Here is a 26061-nt window from a genome sequence, read left to right as displayed (position 1 = left end):
GTGCGTTCCAGATCGCTCGGAGCTCCAGGAGGTTGATCTGCAGATCCTTTTCCTGGAGGGACCACAGACCCTGGGTGTGAAGCCCATCGACATGGGCTCCCCACCCCAGGCGAGATGCATCCGTCGTCAGCACTTTCGTGGGCTGCGGAATTTGGAAGGGACGTCCCAGGGTCAAATTGGTCCGTATGGTCCACCAGAGCAGTGAAGTGCGGCAACTGGTGGAGAGGCGGATGACATCCTCTAGATTCCCGGTGGCTTGGAACCACTGGGAAGCTAGGGTCCATTGAGCAGATCTCATGTGAAGACGAGCCATGGGAGTCACATGAACTGTGGAGGCCATATGACCCAGAAGTCTCAACATCTGCCGAGCTGTGATCTGCTGAGACGCTCTGGTCTGCGAAGCCAGGGCCAAGAGATTGGTGGCCCTCGCTTCGGGAAGGTAGGCCTGAGCCGTCTGGGAATTCAGCAGCGCTCCTATGAATTCCAGAGACTGAGTTGGCTGGAGATGGGACTTTGGGTAATTTATCACAAACCCCAGCAGCTCCAGAAGTTGAATAGTGCACTGCATGGACCGGAGGGCTCCGGCCTCCGAGGTGTTCTTGACCAGCCAATCGTCGAGATATGGGAACACGTGCACTCCCAGCTTGCGTAGGTAGGCCGCTACCACCACGAGGCACTTTGTAAACACTCGTGGGGCAGAGGCGAGCCCAAAGGGCAGCACACAATACTGAAAGTGCCGTGCGCCCAGGCGGAATCTGAGATACTGTCTGTGAGCTGGCAGTATCGGGATGTGAGTGTATGCGTCCTTTAAATCCAGGGAACATAGCCAATCGTTTTTCTGAATCATTGGCAGAAGGGTGCCCAAGGAAAGCATCCTGAACTTTTCTTTGACCAGGAATTTGTTCAGGCCTCTCAGGTCTAGGATGGGACGCATCCCCCCTGTTTTCTTTTCCACAAGGAAGTACCTGGAATAGAATCCCTGCCCTTCCTGCCCGGGTGGTACGGGCTCGACCGCATTGGCGCTGAGAAGGGCGGAGAGTTCCTCTGCAAGTACCTGCTTGTGATGGGAGCTGAAAGACTGAGCTCCCGGAGGACAATTTGGAGGCAGGGAGGCCAAATTCAGGGCGTATCCGTACCGCACTATTTGGAGAACCCACTGGTCGGAGGTTATGAGAGGCCACCTTTGGTGAAAGAATTTTAACCTCCCTCCGACCGGCAGGTCGTCCGGTACGGACACTTGTAGGGCGGCTATGTTCCCATGGATCCAGTCAAAAGCCCGTCCCCGGCTTTTGCTGTGGAGGCGCAGGGGGCTGCTTAGGCGCACGCTGTTGACGGGAACGAGCGCGCTGGGGCTGTCCCTGTGCCTGACGAGGCCTTCGGGCCGGCTGGTTGTACCTACGCTTCGCAAAAGAATAGGGTGCAGCCTGCCGAGCCCGGGAAAAACGCCCGCCCGCGGGGGCGGGTGCTGAAGGCGACCGGTGGGAGAGCTTGTCGAGAGCGGTTTCCCGCTGATGCAGTTGGTCAACCATCTGCTCGACTTTCTCGCCAAAAATATTATCCCCCCGGCAAGGGACGTCAGCCAGTCTCTGCTGGGTGCGGTTGTCCAGGTCAGAGGCACGCAGCCATGAGAGCCTGCGCATCACTATACCTTGGGCCGCAGCACGAGATGCCACGTCACAGGTGTCAAAAATCCCCCTGGACAGGAACTTTCTGCACGCCTTCAGCTGCCTGACCACCTCCTGATAAGGCCTGGACTGCTCCGGCGGGAGCTTATCGACCAGGTCCGCCAGCTGTTGCACATTGGTCCGCATGTGGATGCTCATATAGAGCAGGTAAGATTGGATGCGGGTCACGAGCATGGAGGATTGGTAGGCCTTCCTCCCAAATGAGTCCAGAGTGCGAGACTCCCGCCCCGGGGGCGCCGAGGCGGTATCCCTCGAACTCCGTGCCCTCTTGAGAGCAGAATCCACGACCGCTGAGTCATGGGGCAACTGGGGCCGCATGAGCTCTGGGTCAGAGTGGATCCTGTACTGGGACTCTGCTTTCTTGGGAATGGTGGGGTTAGTTAGTGGTCGCACCCAGTTCCGAAGCAGCGTCTCCTTCAGGACATTGTGCAGCGGTACCGTGGAGGACTCTCTAGGTGGTGATGGATAGTCGAGGACCTCGAGCATCTCGGCCCTTGGCTCTTCCACAGAGACCACGGGAAAGGGAATGCTTATAGACATATCCCGCACAAAGGAGGCAAAGGAGAGACTCTCAGGAGGTGAGAGCTTCCTCTCCGGTGACGGCGTGGGGTCCGAGGGAAGGCCCGTAGACTCCTCTGAGGAGAAATATCTCGGGTCCTCCTCTTCCCCCACGAGTCCTCATCCTCGGTATCGGACATTAGCTCATGTAGCTGAGTCCGGTACCGGGCCCGGCTCGACGTCGAGGCACCAAGGTCTCGGTGTCGTCGAGCGGTGGACTCCCGCGCCGGCGGGGACGGAGCTCCCTCCATCGACGTCGACGGAGACTCCACCTGCGTGGCGGTCGAGACCGGCACCGCAAGCGGCGGCGGTGTCGACAGCCCCGGCGCCGGGCTAGAGCTCGCCGGCGCCACAGTCATCGGCGCCGGGGGCGCAAGCACCCCCGACGCCGGCACAGCCTGGCGCATCAGCCCTTCCAGGATCCCCGGAAGGATGGCTCTGAGGCACTCGTCCAGGCCCGCTGCCGGGAAAGGCGGTGGGGCCGGTAAGGGTGTCGGTGCCAGAAGCTGCTGGGGGCCAGGAGACGGCACCGAGGTGCCGGAACCCCGACGCGTCGGTACCTCCACCACCGACGGAGATCTCTCCTCTCTGCGATGACGCTTCGGCGTCGACTCCTCTTCAGGGTGCACCGAGGGCTCCCGGTGACGGCGCTTCTTATCTTTTTTCCGGTGCACGTCACCGGCGCCGGAGGGCATGGAGGAGGAGGAGGTCGATCCCCCTCGGTCTCGAGGGTACCGGGTCCGACAGGGTTCGGTCCCGTGGCTCACGAGTTGAGGGAGTGACCGGGGCCGACTGCCCACGCGGCCTCTCAACCCCACTCTCACCGGCGGACCGGCGGGCCAACGGGACCTGTTCTCCTGGGGTCGCTGCCATCGGTGCCGATGTCTCGGGCATCGATACCGGTACCGAAGAACCGGCCTTCGATACCGATGCCGTCGAGGTCGACGTCGAGGGGCCGGCGCAAGTTCCAAAAAGACGGTCCCGCAGAACTTGCCTCGCAACCTGAGTCCGTTTCCGGAGACCGAGACACAAAGCGCACGACTTGAGATTGTGCTCCGGCCCGAGGCACTGGAGGCACCAAGCGTGGGTGTCGGTCTGCGAGATCGGCCGGCCGCAGCGACCACACTTCTTAAATCCACTCGGGACCTTCGAGGACATCGACGGAAAAATCGCGTCGGCGAAGTCAAAGTCGGCAATGGTGGCTAAAATCACACCACGAAAAAATCAACCGACCGAGCGGCCACTAGGCCGCAACGTGGCGTCCCCGCTAGAAAGCGAGGGAAAAAAGGGGAGCGCGTGCTCCACACGCGCAAAAAAATTCTTTTTTTTTTTTTTTTCTTTTCTTTAAAACAATACAAAAACAGAGGGAACCGAACGGTCCAAGCGACGATCCGCGTAAACGCGGTCGAAAATCCGGCGGCTGAACAGAGAGAGAGGCAAACGCACCACTCTCTCAGTCGCGGAAAAAAAGTAACTGGCGGGAGCGGTCGCGCACGGGCGGGAAGGCGGCCGCGCATGCGCGGTGGGCGTGGCCTGCGTGCCGACCGTCCCGCGAAGCTTCTTCCGGTTGGTGGGGGCTGCCGCGGACGTCAACCCAGTCGTGAGAACAAGCAGCCTGCTTGTCCTCGGAGAACTCATTTATCCAGCCAATACTGGAATAATTGAAATCACCTATCATCATGTTGCCAAATTTGTTGGCTTCCTTAATTTCTGTTAACATTTCATCATATGTCTATTTGTTTTGGCCAGACAGCAGGCTGTAATCTACTTCCTATTGAATTTGTATTCTATGACTCAATTCCGTCTTCAACATATAGTGGCACCCTTCCTCCAATTTGATCCACCTTATCATTGTGATTATAATTTCTAAACAGTTAAACTGTCCCATTGGTTAACCTTCTTCCAGCAGGTCTCTGAAATGCTTATTATATCTACCTCTTAATTTAGTGTTATCTACTCTAACTCTTCCATCTTATTTATTTAGACTTCTAGAATTTGTATATAGACATTTCAGAGTGTATTTTATATTTGCATCTACAAGCCGCTTAGCAGTTGACAGGGATAATACACAATCTTTATTCTGCTGTTCCCTTGAACACTCCTCATTTACTTTTCTTTGTTGCATCCTATCAGGATGCCCTAACTTCTCTGTTTTGACAGCATCTTTCAAAGATGCCTCACTCCAAACCATATGTTCCCAACCAACTGTCAGCTTTCGCCCAAGTTCTAGTTTAAAAGCTGCTCTAGCTCCTTTCTAAATGTTAGCACCAGCATCCTGGTTCCAACCCAGTTAAGTTGGAGTCCAATGTTTCAGAATAGGCTCCTCTTCCTCAGAATATTGCATAGTTCTAACAAAATCTAAGTCCCTCTTTTCTATTTCATTGTCTCATCCATGCATTGAGACTCCAGAGCTCTGCCTGCTCCTTGGATCCTGCAAATGAACAGGGCACATTTCTGGGGAAAAAGCAAGACTGAAGTCTATAAAGCATACCAATAGAGAAAAATATCATCACAAACATCTGAAGGTTATTTATAAACTGACACAAATATATAGTTTTGCTTCTTGGCGTGAACAAGGATCAGTATACATTTTCTGTAATTTAACATTTGTTATACAGATACAAAAAATCCCCATCACTTACTGTGCACATTTAGGTCAATTTTCAAAAAGCAAGACATTCAGCTCTCCAGTTCACTGAATATCCATGTGCCACTATACATATAGCAAAACAGTTTTAAACTTGGGGCCTATCAGAAGGGGGTTGGGCTTGTTTAGTAAAAATAATTATATATATATGTATGCATATTCGCATACATCTATATTTTGAAACTGAATACGAAAATGATTCAGCTATCTGATTTTTCCTCAGTTATAAACAAGTTTGTATACTTAACAGCTAAAAATTTGTCTTAATCTGCTTCTAGATTGTTTGGGATTTAAAAAAAAAATTATTGTTATTATGAGTTCTGGGACAGAGAGCTGCACGGGATAGCGTGATTCCCACAGGTACCGCAGAAATCCTGCGGGGATCCCGCAGGGATGGGTCCAGGCCCTGTGGGATTCCCGCTGAAGTGCCTTCCCAGCACATACTCAAAGTACCCTGGTGGTCTAGTGGCCTCTTCAGGGCAGGAAAGATCCCCACTCTTTCCTGCCCAATGCTGCGATGCTGATCCTCTCGTCGCCATTTTTTAAAAATGGCTGCCGAGACTTCCAGCAGAAGTCTTGCGAGTCCACACCGCTGGAAGTCTCAGCAGCCATTTTAAAAAAAACAGAGACAAGAGAATCAGAGTTGCAGCATCAGGCAGGAGTGGGGATCTTTCCTGCTACGAAGAAGCCACTAGACCACCAAGGTACCTTGAGGTATGTGCCTGGAGGGCACCCAGGGCTGAAAGGGAGGTGGATGGATGGAGTCGGGATGATAAAAAGTTGAAGCCATTTAAGTGAGTCTCTGTTTCCCCTTCCTTGCGCAGCCGTCATCGCCATACACTCAAAACAAAGCAAGCAAACCTATGAGCTGCTGCATCCACGTTGTAGTTCTTTATTGTTGGTGGCATTTTTATTTAATCTTGCTTATATTTTCAAACATGCCAGCTTGTGCAACATATGGATGTACACAGAGAAAGTATAACAGAATAACAAGCTTCAAATCTCACTCGAGCTACTTCATCAGTGAGTGGTCAAATCTCTGGCCTTCTACAAATATTGTCTCTACAGGCAGGGGAACTAGGGAGATCAATTGATGGCACACTTAGTTTCTGGTTTGACTGGATCCTGTAGGGTTCATACGATCCGTACAACAGGAGGCAAAATTACTTCCCACAGATTCTGACATTGCAGCCTGCTTTCGCACCCACTTGCAGAGCCTCTATGACACACCTGAGGATGAGGGTCTTCTGGGGGAGCAATACAGAGCAATACTTAGAGGGACTACCTTTGCCGGGTATATCATCAGCTGAGAGGGAGGACCTTGAGACAATGCCCGTTGCTTAAGGCTCCGGGATCAGATGGCATGTGCATGGAATGTTACAGGATTCTGGGAGATGGTGATTCCGCCATTAACTGATATGTTTAATGCTCTTCTCACTTCAGGTCATGTATTGGGGGGGGGGGGGGGGAGGGAGAATTTGAATATGGGTTCATATTGTGGTTCTTTTAAAGCCGGGCAAGGACCCACTGTCCCTGAATTCATATCAACCAATATCATTACTGAATGTGGAAACTAAGATATTGGCTAAGGTTCTGGCCAACAGAATGGCCCTTATTTTACCTACTTTTCTGCACGAGGCTCAGGTAGAGTTGGTTAAGGAGCGCTCTGCGGCTAAAAATGTTCATAAAATCCTTGCCTCACTGGCACACTAGGAATGGGTGTCTTTACCTTCTCTGCTGGTAAGCTTCGATACAGAGAAGGCATTTGTCCGGGTTACCTGGGATTTTATGTTCTCGGTTCTAAAGAAATATGATTTTGGGGACAACTTTATCCAATTTTTATTAGCTTTAATATGCTAACCCTAGGGTGAAGGTGGTGGTCAATGGATTTACATGGAAGGCCTTCCCTATCCTTCATGGGGACCCACCAGGGCTGCTCGCTATCTCCGTTATTATTTATCCTCACACTGGAACCTGTTCACAGATATTTATGCTAATCCGGAGATTAAGAGGGTGATCCTGGGGGCCCATTGTTTCATCTCTTGGTGCAACTAGTGGACCCTCAAGATTTCTTACCGGCATTGTTGGACAGAGAGCTTGTTAGAATAGGGAGACTTTGTGGGTTTCAAGCTGAACCTCCAGAAGCTGGTAGCACTGCAATCTGATGTGGAAGTTTGGCACCTTTGTGGGCATGCTTTTCCTCTTTGCTGGGCGAATGGTAGTTTCATTATCTGGGTGTGCAGTTGGGTATGATCTCAAGAGATCTGTACTCTTTAAACGTTTCCCAATTCTTGGAAGAGACCAGACACCAGCTGGAAGCCTGCATACATTATCTCTATCGTTGCTGGGAAGGATAAATTTGATTAAGATGATTGTGATTCCCAGATGGCTTTATCTACTTTAAACTCTTCCTTTACGGTTACTGAAAAAGGATCTCGTTTGCCAAAATAGGCTGTTTGCTAGATTCTGCTGGGTGGGTAAGAAAGCTAAGATCAGACTTCCTTGGCTGATGAGTAACTGGGCTACAGGAGGTCTTAGTTTACCTAACAATAGGCTATATAATATTGCATGTTTCTTGCGACACTTATTTGATTGGATTACTGGAGGTCAGGATCTCGCTCCTATTGATTACGAGCGAGCTTTATTTTCTCCCTACCACTTTCCTTCCTTTCTACAATCCTATCATCGGACGATTCCACATCGTTGGGGTTTAAGTGTGCTTCTCCATCCCCTACGTGAGGCATGGAACTTTTTGGTCAACCTGCTGGGAGATGACCCGCGCAGCACCGATCAACTGCCCCTTTGTGGTAATCTTGATTTCGTGCCTGGATGGCAAAATAATGCCTTTGTCAGATGGGAGGCTAGGAGATTGCTTCTTTTGGAACAAGTGCTCACCCCAGAAGGCACAATAAAGACCTTGGATGATCTCATCCCTATGAATATCAGGGTGTGAGAAGACCATTTCATTTATTGTCTGCTGAAACATTACTATAATAGTTTATAACGATTGGCACTTGGGGCGAAGGTGGGGGAGTAAATATGGGGGGGGTGGGGGTTAGCTCATTGGCAGAAGAGAGACTACTTATTGCGGGCCTTCATAAAGCACTTAGTGGTCAAGTGAGGGAGAAGGAGTATGACTGGTTGCGAGAGAGATGGAAGCAGGACCTGGGTACCCCATTGCGGAAGTGGAAGATGCTTGTAACTTCATGGAAAACACCACAGATAGTGAAAACATCGATATCACAAGAAACACACTTTAGATTCATACATAGAGCAAATACTTCCCAACTGCAGTGTCTTAAATGTGCTGCAGAGGAAAATTCATTCTATCATTCAGCTTGGAGCTATTGAAAGATACAGCTTTTCTGCAGTGAACTCTATCATTATATCTAGGGCACACCCCTCATATGACAATTTCTTTACTCCCACAGACTTATTTGTTGAGAATAATGAATAATGAAACTCTAGGAGGAAAAGGGAAAATTACTTTATTTCAAAAATTGAGGTTGGTGGTGATTAAATGTATAATGCAGGCCTGGGTATCTGTAGAAGCTCCATTGTTCTGGAGTTGGCGGAATCAGGTGCATGCCTTCATAGGAGCCGACTCTGTGGGTGGTTGAGCACCCCAATATTGAGAAAATTCTTTGTGTGTGTCCAGGGAGGGGTTATTTTCACAGGGCTTAGCACCCCCAATAAATTTGAAACGTTGACTCCTATGCATGCCTTGCCCATGTGAGAGGCTCAGGATGCTTCTTCCTTTCCTAAACGTACACAGAAGTTTTTACTCATTTGGGAGGAGTTTATTCACACACTGATCTCTGGGTCGTAGCATACGAGATGACAGTGGGATAAAGGGGTTATGGGGAAGACTGGGGAGGAGGGGGTACAGTAGGGATATCATTTGAGCTTGGATGGTTCCAGGAGACCTAAAGGAACCCGGTCTCCTGTTTGTTTTTTCCTTTCATTGAGGACCAAAGTCTGGCTTCATCTAGTTTTGGTCATGTTTTGGGGGAGGGGAGTGGGGGATAGGCTTGGGGTGGAGAATGGGTTTCTTTCTATATTAATAAGGAAATGGTGACTATCTAGTTTTATCTTCTCTATACAAATGTCATATTTGATTTTGACAATGCTGTTATCCTGGACATTTGGAATGTATTCTTGTACTGTTTATTCTATATTGTCATCGATAAAAAATTGTTTCAAAATAACGCAATAATGCTTCATAGGTAGAGTAGTAATTTGTTATAAATCATAATCAGTGTCTCATTTGGAGGGGCAAGAGCTACTAAAACAGACATGTTATGAGATTCGGGAGCTCAACATTCAGAGTTTCTATCTATTTACTTATTTATGACATTTATATCCCACATTAAGTAAATAAGTATTGCCATACTGGGAAAGACCAAAGGTCCAGCGAGCCCAGCCTCCTGTTTCCAACAGTGGCCAATCCAGGTCACAAATACCCGGCAAGATCCCAAAAATGTACAAAACATTTTATACTGCTTATCCCAGAAATAGTGAATTTTCCCCAAGTCCATTTAATACGGGTCTATGGACTTTTCCTTTAGGAAGCCGTCCAAACCTTTTTAAAACTCTGCTAAGCTAACCGCCTTTACCACATTCTCTGGCAATGAATTCCAGAGTTTAATTACACGTTGAGTGAAGAAAGATTTTCTCCGATTCGTTTTAAATTTACTACATTGTAGCTTCATCGCATGCCCCCTAGTCCTAGTATTTTTGGAAAGCATGAACAGACGTTTCACATCTACCCGTTCAACTCCACTCATTATTTTATAGACCTCTATCATATCTCCCCTCAGCCGCCTAACATGAGTTAGGTTGAAACCTGGGAGCATTTAAAATCTTTTCTTTTTCCTGTGCCTACATCAAAAGAAAGGTGGCATGTAGGACCTTTTGTTTTGTGCATTGTAGTGGTATATTTGTATTACTAGTTTTTCACAGATAGGTGTTAAATAATTAGAAAAGGGCTTCCTTCAAGCAGATGTTTTGAACAACGTCAGTCTAAATATGCCAACATTGTCCAGTTCAGCACACTATTAGCCGCCAAATTCAAAGTTAATTATGTTCAGCAGAAAATAAATCTGTTGCCTCAGGCTACTTGCTGTGTGAATATTCTATCACTGTTTCATTATTGCTACCAAGTATTATATATTAAGGGCATTTGCTTTAAACTTTGTTTTAATTCATTTATCTAGTCCTTACATGCACATGGTTTTGCTTTTTAAACGCAAAGGTGAATCCTAAGTGTGGCTGAACAATTAGGTATAAACTGTGTTGCTTCCGACTTTACTTGTTTTGGAATTTGGACTACTTTGGGTCCTGTGCTAATCTATACATCTGCTGTCTTCGCAGAGTACAGAAAACAATGATTTATGTTACTTTTACTAGTATTTTTACTGTTTATAGAATCTGGATTTCTTTGGGTGGGGGGAGGAGTCAAGGTGACTGCAGCACTGCAAGGGCTGAGAGGCCGAGAGCTGGGATGGAGGAGATTACTTGTGGCAGGGACAGGTGGGGATGGGTTAGATTCCCCACGGGGACAGATGGGGATGGGTTAGATTCCAGCGTGGACGGACAGAAATGGGTTAGATGATTCCAGCACAGACGGGTTAGATTTTTATTCCCATGCAACTCTCTATTCCAGGACTCTGGAGCCTTCTAATCTCCAAAATTTGCACTGGCCCAGGCCTCTGTGATTCTCTGAAAGGTCCTCCTCTGTTGTCTGTTTGAAAATTGACTTAATTATAAATACCTTGTAGGGTTCTGCAAAGAGTGGAGCATTGTCAAGGAAAGTCTCTCTCTCTTGAAGAGCTTCTTGGGTCCTTCTCTCTCGTTCTCTGAGACGAAGCAAATTTCTGTCTTCATTGTATAAACTGTAAAGGTAAAACAGTGAAAGCTGAGCTGTGATCAAAATACAAATTTTAATTAGCCAGAAATCAACTCATACTAGATCAGCCTTGACTAGGATTCATAATCAGCTTTTCATCCTCAACAGACCTTTGCTTGCTTCTCAGACTTCCTAGGTAGGAACTAAAGATGCTGCAGTGCCAGGGCTCACAAACCTGGGAAAAGAAACTTGGCCATTGGATAGCAAAACCTACTGATTGGACTTCAGCGAACACATGAAAGAAAGCTAGGGTTCAGGCCTCTCAGAGAGTACCAGTGGCGTAGCCAGACCCATTATTTTGGATAGGCCCAGAGTTAATTTAGACGGGCCCTACCACACCATGCCACGCACCCCCCCCCCCCCCCCCCCCGGAAATCTAAAAAAATGTAGGTTGTTTTTTCACCTGCCTCGTCAACATCGTTCCTCCTCTGCAGCGTCTCGGCATCTGCCTGCCTGTCGGTGAACCCTGTCCTTCCCCAGTGTACTTTACTGGCATCCCTGGCGCCTGCTGTGATCCATTATTGCTGCCTGCACCGGCCCCCGCAGCGTCTCGGAATCTGCCCGCTCATCGCTGAATCCCGTCCCTCCCCGGTGTACCTTACAGGCATCCCCGGCACCTGCAGTGATCCACTATTGCTGCCTGTGCCGGCCCCGCCAGACAGGGAGCAGAAAATGACATCAGCAAGGCCGGGACCCGGCTGATAGAAGCCTGTGGGGCTGGTGCAGGCAGAAATAATGGATCACTGCAGGTTCTGGGGACACCTGTAAGGTACACTGGGGGAGGGACGGGGCTCAGCGACAGGCAGGCAGATGCCAGGGTGATGCAGAGGAGGAGAGATTTTGATGTGAAGTTCTACCTCTGGGTGAGCCTGAGCCCACCCAGGCCCAACTGTAGCTACGCCACTGGAAAGCAGACTGCTACTGCAACAACTCTACTAGAAAGGAGAGAGGAAATTAAACCAATCTTCTAAGTTAATAAAAACGGAGGAGAGGGGGAAGTGTACAGCATTGTAGTACCAGTTAAGGCATTCTGGACAAAAGATCTAGTGGATTAGATCTGCTCCACTAAATAGTAATTTTCAATATCAACCTAATGCAGCTTGTCCAGGACACCTAACAAGGAAGACTTCTAAGACATTTATGCCATCCAGCTTGTGAGGGGCTAGTACAGCAGCACTAAAACATCCAGTTCTTTATGTCGCAAGCAATTCTTGTCCTCCCCTTGTCACAATCAGAAACAAGTGGAAGCAGCTTGGCTTAAACGTTTATATGCTCACCAGTCCCTAGATAGACCAACATTATATGCACTAATTTTAAAATGTAAATAGCCACCATTTCTGTGGGTTTTAACTTTTTTTTTTTTTTTGTGAAAAGAGGGAGATGAAAGTGAGGAGCAGGCTACTTCCTGCTCAACTGAAACTAGCCTCGTAAGTACTGCCATACTAGGAAAGACCAAAGGTCCATCAAGCCCAGCATCCTGTTTCCAACACTGGCCAATCCAGATCGCAAATACCTGCCAAGATCCCAAAAAAGTACAAAACATTTTATACTGCTTATCCCAGAAATAGTGGATTTTCCCCAAGTCCATTTAATAATGGTCTATGGACTCTTCCTTTAGGAAGCCGTCCAAACCTTTTTTAAACTCCTTGGGGATATGACACAACAAATCTTTATTCACAAATTCCCAGGGTTTTCCCTCCTGTTTTATATCCCATCTCCCCTCCCTCCCTCCAATTCACCTGGGCCTAGTCAGCCTTGGCCATGGGTCTAACACCAAGGTTCCCTCTGGAATCCTGCAACTGTGACCTCTATGATGAGCCACAAGGTGTCACTATATTCCACAACAGCTGAAGCTTCCTCCCTCTTGGAGGCTGTGATCTCCACAGCGTCCCCAATCAATCCCAGGAGCTCTGACTTCAGAAAATTGGGAGGGAGGGGTAGGGAAGACTGGATGTTGTATTCTCTATTTAATACTCCCTGGGGGAATGCAGTGCAACTGCACAGTGCAGAATTCTGCTCAGTGCTGGCATCGGGTAAAGAGAAAGGGGATGGGACTTGATATATTGCCTTTCTGTGGTTACAATCAAAGTGGTTTACATATTATATACAGGTACTTATTTAGTACCTGGGGTAATGGAAGGTTAAGTGACTTCTGCAGAGATCATGCAGCAGGAGAGGGAGGCAGTGAACTGCTGCCACTGTTGCCAGGGTTGCGGTTTTCCAGCCCAATTGGGCGGCTTTATGCGACCCGCTGTGGGAAATTTTTGCCCGCTGCGGGTCGCGGTTTTTTGGGCGGTTTTTTATTTCGTTGGGCGGGTTGTTTTTTTCTTCGCCGGCTGCAGGTTTTCTCGCCCCGCGGGGGGGGCGTGGTTAACGACGTGTCAACGACGTGTTAACAATGTGTTAATGTCGGTGACGTTGTGGGCGGAGTTGGTGACATCGGGGGCATGGTTGGTGATGGCTGGGTGGGGTTGATGACAGCGGGGGTGTGCGGTTTTGGGCGGGTTTTCAACTGGTTTGGGGTCGGAAAATGTATTTAAACCTGGCAACCTTGACTGCTGCACATCAGGTCGCTTCCTCCTCCTCTGCTGCCTTAGACCAGACTGTTTATGTGAACTGCATTTGTTACACGCACTGGCCGGCTCTGATCATCGGGCAGGAGCAAACACGAGCGCTAGTACGGAGATAATGGCTTCTAACTTCCGCATTTGCTTTTGATCATCAGGGCCTTAGCCTTTCTCCCCATTCTGTGGCAAAGACTTTTAAACTAATTAAGGATTAAGTGCATGCTGAAATGTGCTACCTGATTCAAAATATGAATAGAAAGCAGCAAGTACCTAACCAGAAACTGACATAATTAATCTGTCACTAGAAGGGTTTGTATGCATGAAAACAGTTATTACATTAAGTTTTTGAAAACTCTGCCAACAGTTGTTAAAACACTAAATAGCTCCCCAGATTTATAAAAATAACAAAATGAAAAGGGGATCTTAGCATTAAAAAATAGAAAAAAACCCAAACAAACCACACACACAGAAGTAAAATCAAACTCAACTGAATTATCTAAACATATTTTTGCAAGTACTGCTGTTTCAATGGGAAAAAAATACTGCTAGAAACAAACAGCATCCGTGTGGAGAAAATCTCCTGCAAGAAAATGGCATGTTGAGGACATGCTGTGATCATAATTCTTGGTCTGATGAGTCATACTCTGTACCTGGAAAATGTTTCCTGGCACAGAGAATGCTGTTGTGTTTACATCTGAAAAATATAACAAAAAAAATGAAGACGAGACAATAAAATGTTTAGATCCACAAAAATAACCTCTCATGCCACACTAAATGCAGGCAATCCTCAAAACACATGTAGAGAAATGTGCATAAATTTATGCTGAACTTAAAAAAAAAAAATCACAAAATTAAAATCACTCATAATTTGCTACATTTATGTGTGTTGCAATCCAAATCGCATGTGTGTGTGATGCCTTTTCAGGGGATTTAGAGGCTCATTTTCATAGCACATAGACTTACCAAGTTACATAGGTGGGGCTCATTTTCAAAGCACTTATAGGGGGATGATCAGAAGCAAACACCGGCGCTAGAGGCGTCTAATGCCCCATGATCAGAGCCCCTCAAGCGCGTGATACAACACGCTCGAGGGCTCTGAACGCAACTAGCATGCTAAACAGGGCTAAACATATTCATCCCAATGATCAGCGACCAGTGCGCCAAAAATTGGGTCGCTGGCCGCGGAAACCCTACATCAGCGCCGAGCTGGCATTAGGGTTTGCAGATCATTGGGGAGGAATGGTGAGCCCTGTCCAGCATGCATTTGCTTGCTGGCAGCCCCCCCATTCCCCCCAACAACAAACCTGCCAGTGACAGGGGGCCGGAGGTCCGGCGGACCTTCGGTCCCCCCGATGAACCCCCCCCCCCCATATTCAGGGAGTGCTGGAGATCCGGTGGGTCTCCAGCCCCCCCCCCCCCAACTCCCCCAGCAAAAGGTCCCTGGTGACCAACCAACCCCCCAGGTTCAGGGAGGGATGGAGATCTGGTGGGCTCCTGCAACGTTGCAAAATGGTGATGCCCAGCCCTGCCCAGTGTATCCAGTGTGCCATTTTGCAGGAAGAGGAGAGAGGCAGGCTACCCTCCCTCCTCCAACACACAAGGTAGGGGGGACTGGACCACAAGGGACCCCCTTGCTGGGGGACTAGGGGGGGCTGGAGACCCACCGGATCTCCAGCCCTCCCTGAACCTGGGAGGGGGGGGATCATCGGGGGGGGGGCGGAAGTCCAGCTGACCTCCAGCCCCCCTGTCGCTGGGGGGGGGGGTGGGTTGGGTTGGTCGCCCACCTGGGGGGGATTGTCAGGGGGACCAGAGGTCCGCCAGACCTCCAGCCCCCGTTGCTTGGGGCAGGGGTAGTTGGGGCCTGGTGGTCCCATGGACCTCCAGCCCCTGTGTTTGACAGGTTTGGGCTTTTGACAGCCCAGACCTGTCAAACAATTGCAGAAGGATTGTGCTGAACGCATGCTCAGGCACAATTCTCCCCCATGATCAGAGATAATTGCGTGCTTAAATCTGCATGCAATTATCTCTCATCATTGGTGCGGTATAGCCCTGTGCTGTTCCACCGCTATTTTACAGCACTGTTTAGAACAGCGCGGGGCTTTTGATCATCTGTGTTTAAGGCCCCGATGTGCACTTTCAGAGGGCCTCTTTTACTAAACCTCGTGATTCCTGTGTGGCAGCCCATCCAAAATTAATTGGGTTGCAGTGCATTTGCCACACTGGGAATCACTAGCATAGTTTAGTAAAAGAGGCCCGAAGTGCCATAGATTACTATTCCATAGGTTACTATGTAAGTTTGCAAGTCTTGTGCTTTGAAAATATGCCTTTATGTAACTTTGTAAGTCTGTGCTTTCAAAATCAGCACCTTAATGACCTACTTTGTTTCCCTGGGATCTAAAAACATAAGAGCCAGAAGGTCCATCAAGCCCAATATCCTGTTTCCAACAGTGACCCATCTACTAATTTAAGACAATGCCATCAAAAAGATTTTTCCAAAGCCACAGATCATATAACTACAGAACTATCTACACAGGTAGGCACATGTTTGTGCATGTGGCCAAAGTAGAGGAGTGGCCTTGTGGTTAGAGCACCAATCTCGACATCCAGAGGTGCCTGGTTCACTAAGACCAGACATAAAAGAGAGGGCCTCGGTATACAAAAGCTGAACAGTACATCTGTTTCCTCCAACATCATGCCCTTTCCTCTTCTCCACACCACTTACAACACAAATGAACAGCAACAGCCCATCAGTCTCCCAACTTTTCTGTTACAATAGAAAGGGTGAGAGTCATGGATTATATCTATTTTAATACTCGCTTCCAGGCTGTGCAATTCTCCCACGTGGTAGAAAAATCTACTGTATCAGCCAGGGAACATGATATTCCCACAAAACAGAGAGCATAGTAGCAGAACAGGAGTAGTGTTGTACAGCCAGCTACACCACAGGAAGACAAACACGAATGACGCCAGATAAAAGATAACTTATTTCCTAATGCAGTACTTTTGGCCCTAGTTGATCTGTCATCCCCATCTCTCTTTCATAACTGAGAAGCCTATGAGCTTATCCCATGCCTTCATGAGTTCTGCTACTAAATTTAGTTTCCACCACTTCCACTGTGAGACTCTTCAATGCATCAGCTAGCATTTCCTTAAGAAATATTTTCTAGTGTTACACCTGAGCCTATATTCCCTTTAAGTTTCAAACATACATTTTAAAAATAATATTTTTATGCACTCGCTTTCCAACTGTGCATAATTTCCCCAGGAGTAAACCAAGCTGAAAGGCACAACTGTGCAAAACAGAATTTGAGAAGAATTCCCTTCCCATGAATGACGATGCATACGTGCCACAGATTTTAGCACAGTGACCAGGACACATCAGTGGTGTTAAGCTACGCAGGCAGGTACAAGGAAATGGTGGTAGCTGCTCAAGCAGTTTCTAGAGGCATAAGACCGTCGCTTTTCCATACAGGCAGGAACAGAGGCAGAGTATTTCATCCACGTTTGAAAAACCGGCAGCAATACCCTAGGCAGTTCTCTGGATCTGCTTTCCACATTGTTGCACTGCTTGCTGCTTAGGAGATCATCGGAAATAACCAACCTGAGATATCTCTCTTGCTCAGTAGTGAACAGCAGTACTTCAACCCTGCCACCACCTCCCTCCCCCCCCCCCCCCCCCCCCACTGCATATTGCTCCACTGGGTTTCTGCACAATAAAAATGATACTTGGGGGGGGGTGGGGAGGGGAGCTGCTGCTCTGAACAGCAGCTGCAAGGCACTCACTCATACACTCCATCAGCTTTCTTAAGATCTCTCTTCATTCTGCAATCTCCCTCAGGGCCATCTTCTGTGAAAAGACCAACTTCTCCTACTGTCCTACTAACCCTTTTCACTTTAGGCTCCGGGGCAGACACAGTGGAGGATGGCCATGTTATAAGCAGGTGGCGATGGAGTGCTGTGTCAATAAGGATATGGATACTCAGGAGGGTAATAAGTTCCAACTGGTGTGGGAACCTTTCTGGACATCGTTGACACCTGAAGCACGCAGTCAGTTACTTAATTGTTAAGGCTAAACAGCCTTGTAAACCCAGGGTACAATTGAGGTTGATTAACTTCAAGTGTGGGATGGGGATAGTAGAAACTTGATGTAACAAACTATTACTGTTATATGGACTTGGTATTTTGTGTTTGGTAACAAAAATTAATTAAAAAAAATCTTGAACAGAACAGTCTCCAGCCACAGCAGAACCCTGAGGCCCTCCACTAATCACCACTCCTTTCTCAGAAAGAATTCTATTTACAACTTCCCTGTTTCAACATTCACATTTTTCTCAACATTCCCATAATCTTTTATTCATCCCAGTTATGTCTTGGATAGAGTGTAAGCTCTGTCAAACGGGAACTGTCTCTTATATGTTTGTTAATAGCACTGTGTAGAGAATGACACAGGGACAAAGTTTGTCCCCGTCCCGATGGGTTCTGTCTGTCCCCACAGGTTCTGTCTTCATCCTCGTCCCATCCCCGCAGGCCCTATCCTCATCTGCAGAAGCCTCAAACACTTATGATTTTATACTTAAAATCTTTTTATTAAGTATAGAAAGGAACAATATGCTGTGCAACTGTTGTATATAAATTAAGAATAGAAAACAATAACAACAACAAGCAGCTATAATACCCCCCCCCCCCCCCCGCCACCCTTCCAACCCCAACAATAGCTGACTTCTTCTACCGCAAGGAATCCTAATCTGCCCTGTTAAAGTATCCAGGGGTATAAAATACAACCCGTTCTGTATGCCCTAGCAGGGCAGAAATATGTCCTATGAAGCCTGGGGAGGAATAAGTCATCTAGCATCTCAGGATTCAGTCTAGCTCTCCTGTCTTCCACAGTCCTTCCTGCAATAGAAGATGTCTTCTTAGAAGATGTGTTGATAGCAAGAATGTACAGGATCCCCCATGGAAATTTTTCTAGTTGTGGCCAGCATGTTTGCTGTTTTTCCAAAAATATAAAAATATCGTTGTCTGCATCAGTCCACTTCATTAACAGGCTTCAAAGTAGAAAATGACATGGGGAAACGTTTGTCCCCGTCCCCATCCCTGTGGTTACCGTGGGTCCCCGTCCTCATCCCATTCTCTGTGTACATCTAGAACAGCTACAGAAATAAGAAATAATAGTAGTGGTGCCCTTCATTTATTGGTTATTCAGTTTCTCTCTCTTTTTTTTTTTTTTTTTGGACAGCCAACAGCTTGAGCGGTTATTGCAGCTGCTCCTTTTGGGGCTTTCAACTCATTTGGAATCTGAACAGGTATTGGGCCATCAGCCTTCATTCGCAGCAGCTACCTGTGAAGTCTTTCCATTATATATGCCCTCCCAGCGTACTTTAGGTTAGGTCACTGCAGCAAATGTCCTTAGCAAGGGCCAAATAGCAGGGCTCCTTCCAGCGCCCTCCAATCAAGGTGCCCTAAAGCCTCTTACTACTAGTAGTCTATTCTTCTCCCCCCTCCAATCTGCTCTGCCCTCTTCTCTCCATCATCTCCCAAACTGCTGGTAAGAAAAGTGGCATTTAACACTGTACCAGCTTCTTCTGCTGCTAGGGCCAGTACTGAAGAGAGGGGGAAGGTGAGGTGCTGGAGCTTTTGGTCCTGCAGCAGCTCTAAGCTTGCCCTGAGTTGGCACTGCTAATTTCCACCTGTTGTCATCAAAATAAAAAAAATAAGTGCAATTCTTTTGTAAAACGTGCTACGCAATATATGTTTTAACCATCTAAAAGGATTACAGAGGAGTGGCCTAGTGGTTAGGGGGGTTGACTTTGGTCCTGGGGAACTGAGGAACTGAGTTCAATTCCCACTTCAGGCACAGGCAGCTCCTTGTGACTCTGGGCAAGTCACTTAACCCTCCATTGCCCCATGTAAGCCGCATTGAGCCTGCCATGAGTGGGAAAGCGCGGGGTACAAATATAACAAAAATAAAAAAAATAAATTTACTGTGAGATAACTACTAAATAATAAAAATAAATATTTATTATTTTGAATTAGTTTATAGTCCCCCAATTTTAAAGTACTTGCTCTTGGTGGATTACAGTCTTCAAACATACATTAAAAAAAAATGTAAATCAGCTCTAGACACATACATACATAAACACAAAACTAGATATATTAACAGGAAAAACACCTTTACATACAACAGGTTATCCACATCTTAGATAAACTTTTATTACCCTCAGGTAACTGGTTTCCTTAGAACTTGATCCTGCACACTATTAAACTCTCCCATATTCCCACAAGTGTTCAGAACTTTATAGTATCTCACACTTACCATGTTACAGAAGTATCTTATCAGAATTATTATTTCATCAAGTCAGACGAGTGTTCTGTACTCCTGTAAGCTCTGTTGAGCAGGGACTCTCTCTTATGTGTTTGTGTATAGCACTGAGTACATCTACTAGTGCTACAGAAATAGGTAGTAGGGCTCCAGCTACCCACTAACATCAGATGAGAGTGGTTAAGTCTCCTGTTATTTAGCAGCCATACTGACCAATTCAACAACAATCCAAAACTGACCTGCCTTCACTGGCTGTTAAACCCCTCAGCAAGACTTAGCACATGACAACGATGACACAAAAGCACAAGATCAGCACGAGGATTGTAATGTGCCAGGTATCTTTGCTCCTATCAGGTATCTTGTCCTACACAGCCCTGGGCGTGTCTAAACTGGTCTGTATTAGTGCTGTAACTAGTGAAAATGTGAGATTATTCTCAGTGAAAGGCTCACAACTATTTAAAAATGTATGTGTTACCATTTTGCTATGTGATTTTTAGAAGATTTTTAGATGCCTTTGGACTGCCATAATTCTTAATTTTTTTACCATGTCCTGAAGCTTGACTAAGCAACGAATAAGAAGCAGCATGGTTAAAATCAATTAATGACCAGAACATAACCATGGTCAACAGCTTCCATTATTAGTGCTACATGGAATTAACTCATATCACACTACATTAGGTGGCCCCATAACTAGTGAAGCCTGAAGGTTTTCTGCTTCTCTGACATTTTAAGAGTCCACTTGAAGTAGTTCAAAGAAAAGCAACAAAAATGATGTGGGGTTTGGGCCAAAAGACACATGAGAAGACACTTGAGGAACTGAATACACATACCTTAGAGAAAAGGAGGGATAGGGGCAATATGATATAGATATCTGAAAATTATTAACAGGCAAGCAAATCTTTTCCAGAGAAAGGAAAGCGGTAGAACTAGAGGACATGAACTGAGGTTGCAGGGAAGTCAACTTAGAAGTAATGTCAGTTAGTACTTTTTCACGTAGAGCATGGTAGATGCCTGGAACCCTCTTACGAGACGTGATGGAGATGAAAATGTTAACAGAATTAAAAAAAATGCATGGGGTAAACAAAGGATTCCTACATGAATAGAGAATGGAATCAAAACAAAAAAAAAAACGTAGTGGTGCTTTGACAGCAACTCCAGTAACTGGGAAATAAGGCCAGCACTGGTCAGACTTGTATGGTCTGTGATCTTGATGGGCTGGAGTGGGCTTTGACAGCCCACTCCAATAGTTGGGGAGTATGCCACAAGTTCATCTTATTGGGCAGACTGGATGAACCATGCAGGTCTTTATCTGCCATTATCTATATGTTACTTGGGGGGTAATGACTTTGGTTAGGATCTCAAACAGCTGGCAGTCAAATGAATATTTATATTTTTGCAACATACAAGCATACAGTATTATTCAGGTCATGAAATGTTGGACTGGATGCTTTTAAGACGAAGCATAAAAGGCAACATGCCAAGACAAGTGCTGGTCTACTAAAAGGATCACTACTAAATAGGCAAGTTCTTAGGAGCCCCTTTTACAAAAGTATACCGCCATGAGTGAATGCCTTCAACAGGGCGGTAAATAAAGCCTAATTAATAATTATGTTAAGCAGTTAACACGAGAATGAAAGTTAACTGTTCACGCACTGGAATGACCGCGTGCACTGCATGCTGTGTTAGGGGAGAGAGTTACTGGGGAAAGTATCCACACTGTAATTAGGACACAGTGTGGTACAGCATGGGTACATTTAATGCCGCCTAAAGGAGGACACATTAAGCTCTAATTGAGAATAATCATAACAGGTGGTAAAGAACTTTTCTGTACAGGAACAGCAGAGGACATACTGGGCACACCCTCAGTTACCTACCACATAGCCTCTGACTTATAGTATATTAATCACCAAAAAAAAAAAAAAAATTAAGTGCAGTAAGTGAAAAAAAAAAAGTTATGATCTCTCTATATAAAAGGCAACCCCAACATTCTGAAGCCTCCACGGAAGTTGAGGCGCCCAAGATATCCGGTGTGCACTGGAGTGTCTGCACCGCCCTCGCGTCAAAACGTCATGATGTCGAGGGCGGAGCTATGACACTCCACGAGGGCCGAAACGGAAACTCCACAGCGAACAAGGCAAGTAGCTCGGAGGGAGGGGGCCCCTTGCTAGCGCCCGTTTCATTGCGCTCAGAACGGGCATTTTTTCCTAGTACTTTAATAAAAGAGCCCTTTAATGCTGTAATATTAGCTCAAAAGTTGTTCAAATAGGGCTTTTACATGTGCTACTAACCACACTGTTTATCTCAGTATGGTATACAGTGCTGAGTATGCCTTGTAGCGCTATAGAAATGATAAGTAGTATAGTAGTAGTAGTAGTAGTAGTAGTAGATACCACCGAAAAGAAATCCAAATACCGCCAACAACAGAAGACAAACAATATCCATTAAAAAAACACCTGAACTGAGTTTGCATGAGCTGGACTTTTGCAGCTTTGAAAGGACAAACATATCTGTTCTGGAATTATCTGGGTGACGCAAGTATGCTGGCACACGTAGCACTGGACTCACAGGGAGCAATAAATTAGGTTAGTCATGCATTATTACTAAATGCCACTTGACACTGCCATGGTAACCACTGCTACTGGCCTAAATCCTTGACAGGACACAGCTGACTAGCCATTTATCACATACACAGCTCACTTAGCTCTGTTCCTCCTTTCAATCTAGTCAATTATCCACCAAGCCTTGTAAAGTGACCAACCCACTCCAACATGAGATAACCAATGTTGTCAGTTTGTACACATGACCTCAGAGCCAGGACAATTACACTTAATGACCAAAAAAGAAATTGTGGTTAAAACTCTGGCTTTAAGGTGCACTGAAAATCCAGATTAATCCCTAAATTTTGGACATCATACAGACTCTTGTATATTTCTTCCTATACTAGGCCTGTAAGATGACCCTGCTAGCCCTCAGATTTCCTAGATTTTAGTTTCTCCCTGCAGCTGCATGTAAGCAGAGTGCAAACTTAGGAGGAACTCAGGTTATGCGGCCCATATATGGCAGATACACATGGATATAACCTTGATGGTAAACAGAGACTGAGGACCCTGCAAAGTCCAAGATGTTCCACCAGAAATATGTGTTCAGAGAATAGGACACCTCAGGTGTTTCATCTTACGTGTTTGCTACATGATTTTTGCACGCTGTGATCACGTTTTACTGATAAGGGATTAGCCAATGGCCACTAAGTGTGCATGTGAACACAGGCAGCAGAGGATGACAGAATAGAGGAAATTGCCATTTTTGTATACATATAAAAAATAACAGAATATAACCATATATGTGTCAAGTATAGGGTATGATACATACCTGTAGCAGTTGTTCTCCGAGGACAGCAGGCTGATTGTTCTCACGACTGGGTTGACGTCCGCGGCAGCCCCCACCAACCGGAAGAAGCTTCGCGGGACGGTCGGCACGCAGGCCACGCCCACCGCGCATGCGCGGCCGCCTTCCCGCCCGTGCGCGACCGCTCCCGCCAGTTGAATGACAAGCAATAAAATATGAAACACACAACTCCAAAGGGGAGGAGGGAGGGTAGGTGAGAACAATCAGCCTGCTGTCCTCGGAGAACAACTGCTACAGGTATGTATCATACCCTTTCTCCGAGGACAAGCAGGCTGCTTGTTCTCACGACTGGGGTATCCCTAGCTCTCAGGCTCACTCAAAACAATAACCCAGGTCAATTGAACCTCGCAACGGCGAGGGTACAACAGAAATTGACCTACGAAGAACAACTAACTGAGAGTGCAGCCTGACCAGAATAAATTCGGGTCCTGGAGGGTGGAGTTGGATTTACACCCCAAACAGATTCTGCAACACCGACTGCCCGAACCGACTGTCGCGTCGGGTATCCTGCTGGAGGCAGTAATGAGATGTGAATGTGTGGACAGATGACCACGTCGCAGCCTTGCAGATCTCTTCAATAGTGGCTGACTTCAAGTGGGCCACCGACGCTGCCATGGCTCTGACACTATGAGCCGTGACATGACCCTCAAGAGCCAGCCCAGCCTGGGCGTAAGTGAAGGAAATGCAATCTGCTAGCCAATTGGAGATGGTGCGTTTCCCGACAGCGACCCCTAGCCTGTTAGGGTCGAAAGAAATAAACAATTGGGCGGACTGTCTGTTGGGCTGCGTCCGCTCCAAGTAGAAGGCCAATGCTCTCTTGCAGTCCAATGTGTGCAACTGACGTTCAGCAGGGCGGGTATGCGGCCTGGGGAAGAATGTTGGCAAGACAATTGACTGGTTAAGATGGAACTCCGACACCACCTTCGGCAGGAACTTTGGGTGAGTGCGGAGCACTACTCTGTTGTGATGAAATTTAGTATATGGAGCATGAGCTACTAGGGCTTGAAGCTCACTGACCCTACGAGCTGAAGTAACTGCCACCAAGAAAATGACCTTCCAGGTCAAGTACTTCAGATGGCAGGTATTCAGTGGCTCAAAAGGAGGTTTCATCAGCTGGGTGAGGACGACGTTGAGATCCCATGACACAGTAGGAGGCTTGATAGGGGGCTTTGACAAAAGCAAGCCTCTCATGAATCGAACGACTAAAGGCTCTCCAGAGATGGCTTTACCTTCCACACGATAATGGTAAGCACTAATCGCACTAAGGTGATTCCTTACTGAGTTGGTCTTGAGGCCAGACTCTGATAAGTGCAGAAGGTATTCAAGCAGGTTCTGTGCAGGGCAAGAACGAGGTTCTAGGGCCTTGCTCTCACACCAAACGACAAACCTCCTCCACTTGAAAAAGTAACTCTTTTTAGTGGAATCCTTCCTAGAGGCAAGCAAGACCCGGGAGACACCCTCAGACAGACCCAACGCAGCGAAGTCTACGCCCTCAACATCCAGGCCGTGAGAGCCAGGGATTGAAGGTTGGGGTGCAGCAACGCTCCGTCGTTCTGCGAAATGAGAGTCGGAAAACACTCCAATCTCCACGGTTCTTCGGAGGACAACTCCAGAAGAAGAGGGAACCAGATCTGACGGGGCCAAAAGGGCGCTATCAGAATCATGGTGCCGCGGTCTTGCTTGAGCTTCAGTAAGGTCTTCCCCACCAAAGGTATGGGAGGATAAGCATACAGGAGGCCGGTCCCCCAATGAAGGAGAAAGGCATCTGACGCTAGCCTGCCGTGTGTCTGAAGTTTGGAACAGAACAGAGGCAGCTTGTGGTTGGTCTGAGAGGCGAAAAGATCCACCGAGGGGGTGCCCCACTCTCAGAAGATCTTGCGTACCACTCTGGAATGGAGCGACCACTCGTGCGGTTGCATGACTCTGCTCAGTCTGTCGGCCAGACTGTTGTTTACGCCTGCCAGGTACGTGGCTTGGAGAAGCATGCCGAACCGACACGCCCAACGCCACATACCGACGGCTTCCTGACACAGGGGGCGAGATCCGGTGCCCCCCTGCTTGTTGACGTAATACATTGCAACCTGATTGTCTGTCCGAATTTGGATAATTTGGCAGGACAGCCGATCTCTGAAAGCCTTCAGTGCGTTCCAGATCGCTCGGAGCTCCAGGAGGTTGATCTGCAGATCCTTTTCCTGGAGGGACCACAGACCCTGGGTGTGAAGCCCATCGACATGGGCTCCCCACCCCAGGCGAGATGCATCCGTCGTCAGCACTTTCGTGGGCTGCGGAATTTGGAAGGGACGTCCCAGGGTCAAATTGGTCCGTATGGTCCACCAGAGCAGTGAAGTGCGGCAACTGGTGGAGAGGCGGATGACATCCTCTAGATTCCCGGTGGCTTGGAACCACTGGGAAGCTAGGGTCCATTGAGCAGATCTCATGTGAAGACGAGCCATGGGAGTCACATGAACTGTGGAGGCCATATGACCCAGAAGTCTCAACATCTGCCGAGCTGTGATCTGCTGAGACGCTCTGGTCTGCGAAGCCAGGGCCAAGAGATTGGTGGCCCTCGCTTCGGGAAGGTAGGCCTAAGCCGTCTGGGAATTCAGCAGCGCTCCTATGAATTCCAGAGACTGAGTTGGCTGGAGATGGGACTTTGGGTAATTTATCACAAACCCCAGCAGCTCCAGAAGTTGAATAGTGCACTGCATGGACCGGAGGGCTCCGGCCTCCGAGGTGTTCTTGACCAGCCAATCGTCGAGATATGGGAACACGTGCACTCCCAGCTTGCGTAGGTAGGCCGCTACCACCACGAGGCACTTTGTAAACACTCGTGGGGCAGAGGCGAGCCCAAAGGGCAGCACACAATACTGAAAGTGCCGTGCGCCCAGGCGGAATCTGAGATACTGTCTGTGAGCTGGCAGTATCGGGATGTGAGTGTATGCGTCCTTTAAATCCAGGGAACATAGCCAATC

At 47.5% G+C, this 26061-nt stretch overlaps 1 protein-coding gene across 3 annotated transcripts in view; it reads right to left on the bottom strand.

Annotated features, from left to right (window-relative positions):
• The window catches only part of AFF1 (AF4/FMR2 family member 1), a 430143-nt gene that overhangs the window by 306054 nt on the left and 98028 nt on the right, over positions 1 to 26061 (bottom strand). For all 3 annotated transcript variants that reach the window (XM_030190611.1, XM_030190612.1, XM_030190613.1), the window contains exon 2: positions 10664 to 10784. In XM_030190611.1, the coding sequence (XP_030046471.1) occupies positions 10664 to 10784 (121 nt within the window). The remainder of the gene's footprint in view (positions 1 to 10663; positions 10785 to 26061) is intronic.

The sequence above is a fragment of the Microcaecilia unicolor genome, chromosome 2 (genome assembly GCF_901765095.1).
Source record: "Microcaecilia unicolor chromosome 2, aMicUni1.1, whole genome shotgun sequence".
Taxonomy (NCBI): domain Eukaryota; kingdom Metazoa; phylum Chordata; class Amphibia; order Gymnophiona; family Siphonopidae; genus Microcaecilia; species Microcaecilia unicolor.
This window is presented reverse-complemented; position numbering and strand designations above follow the sequence as displayed.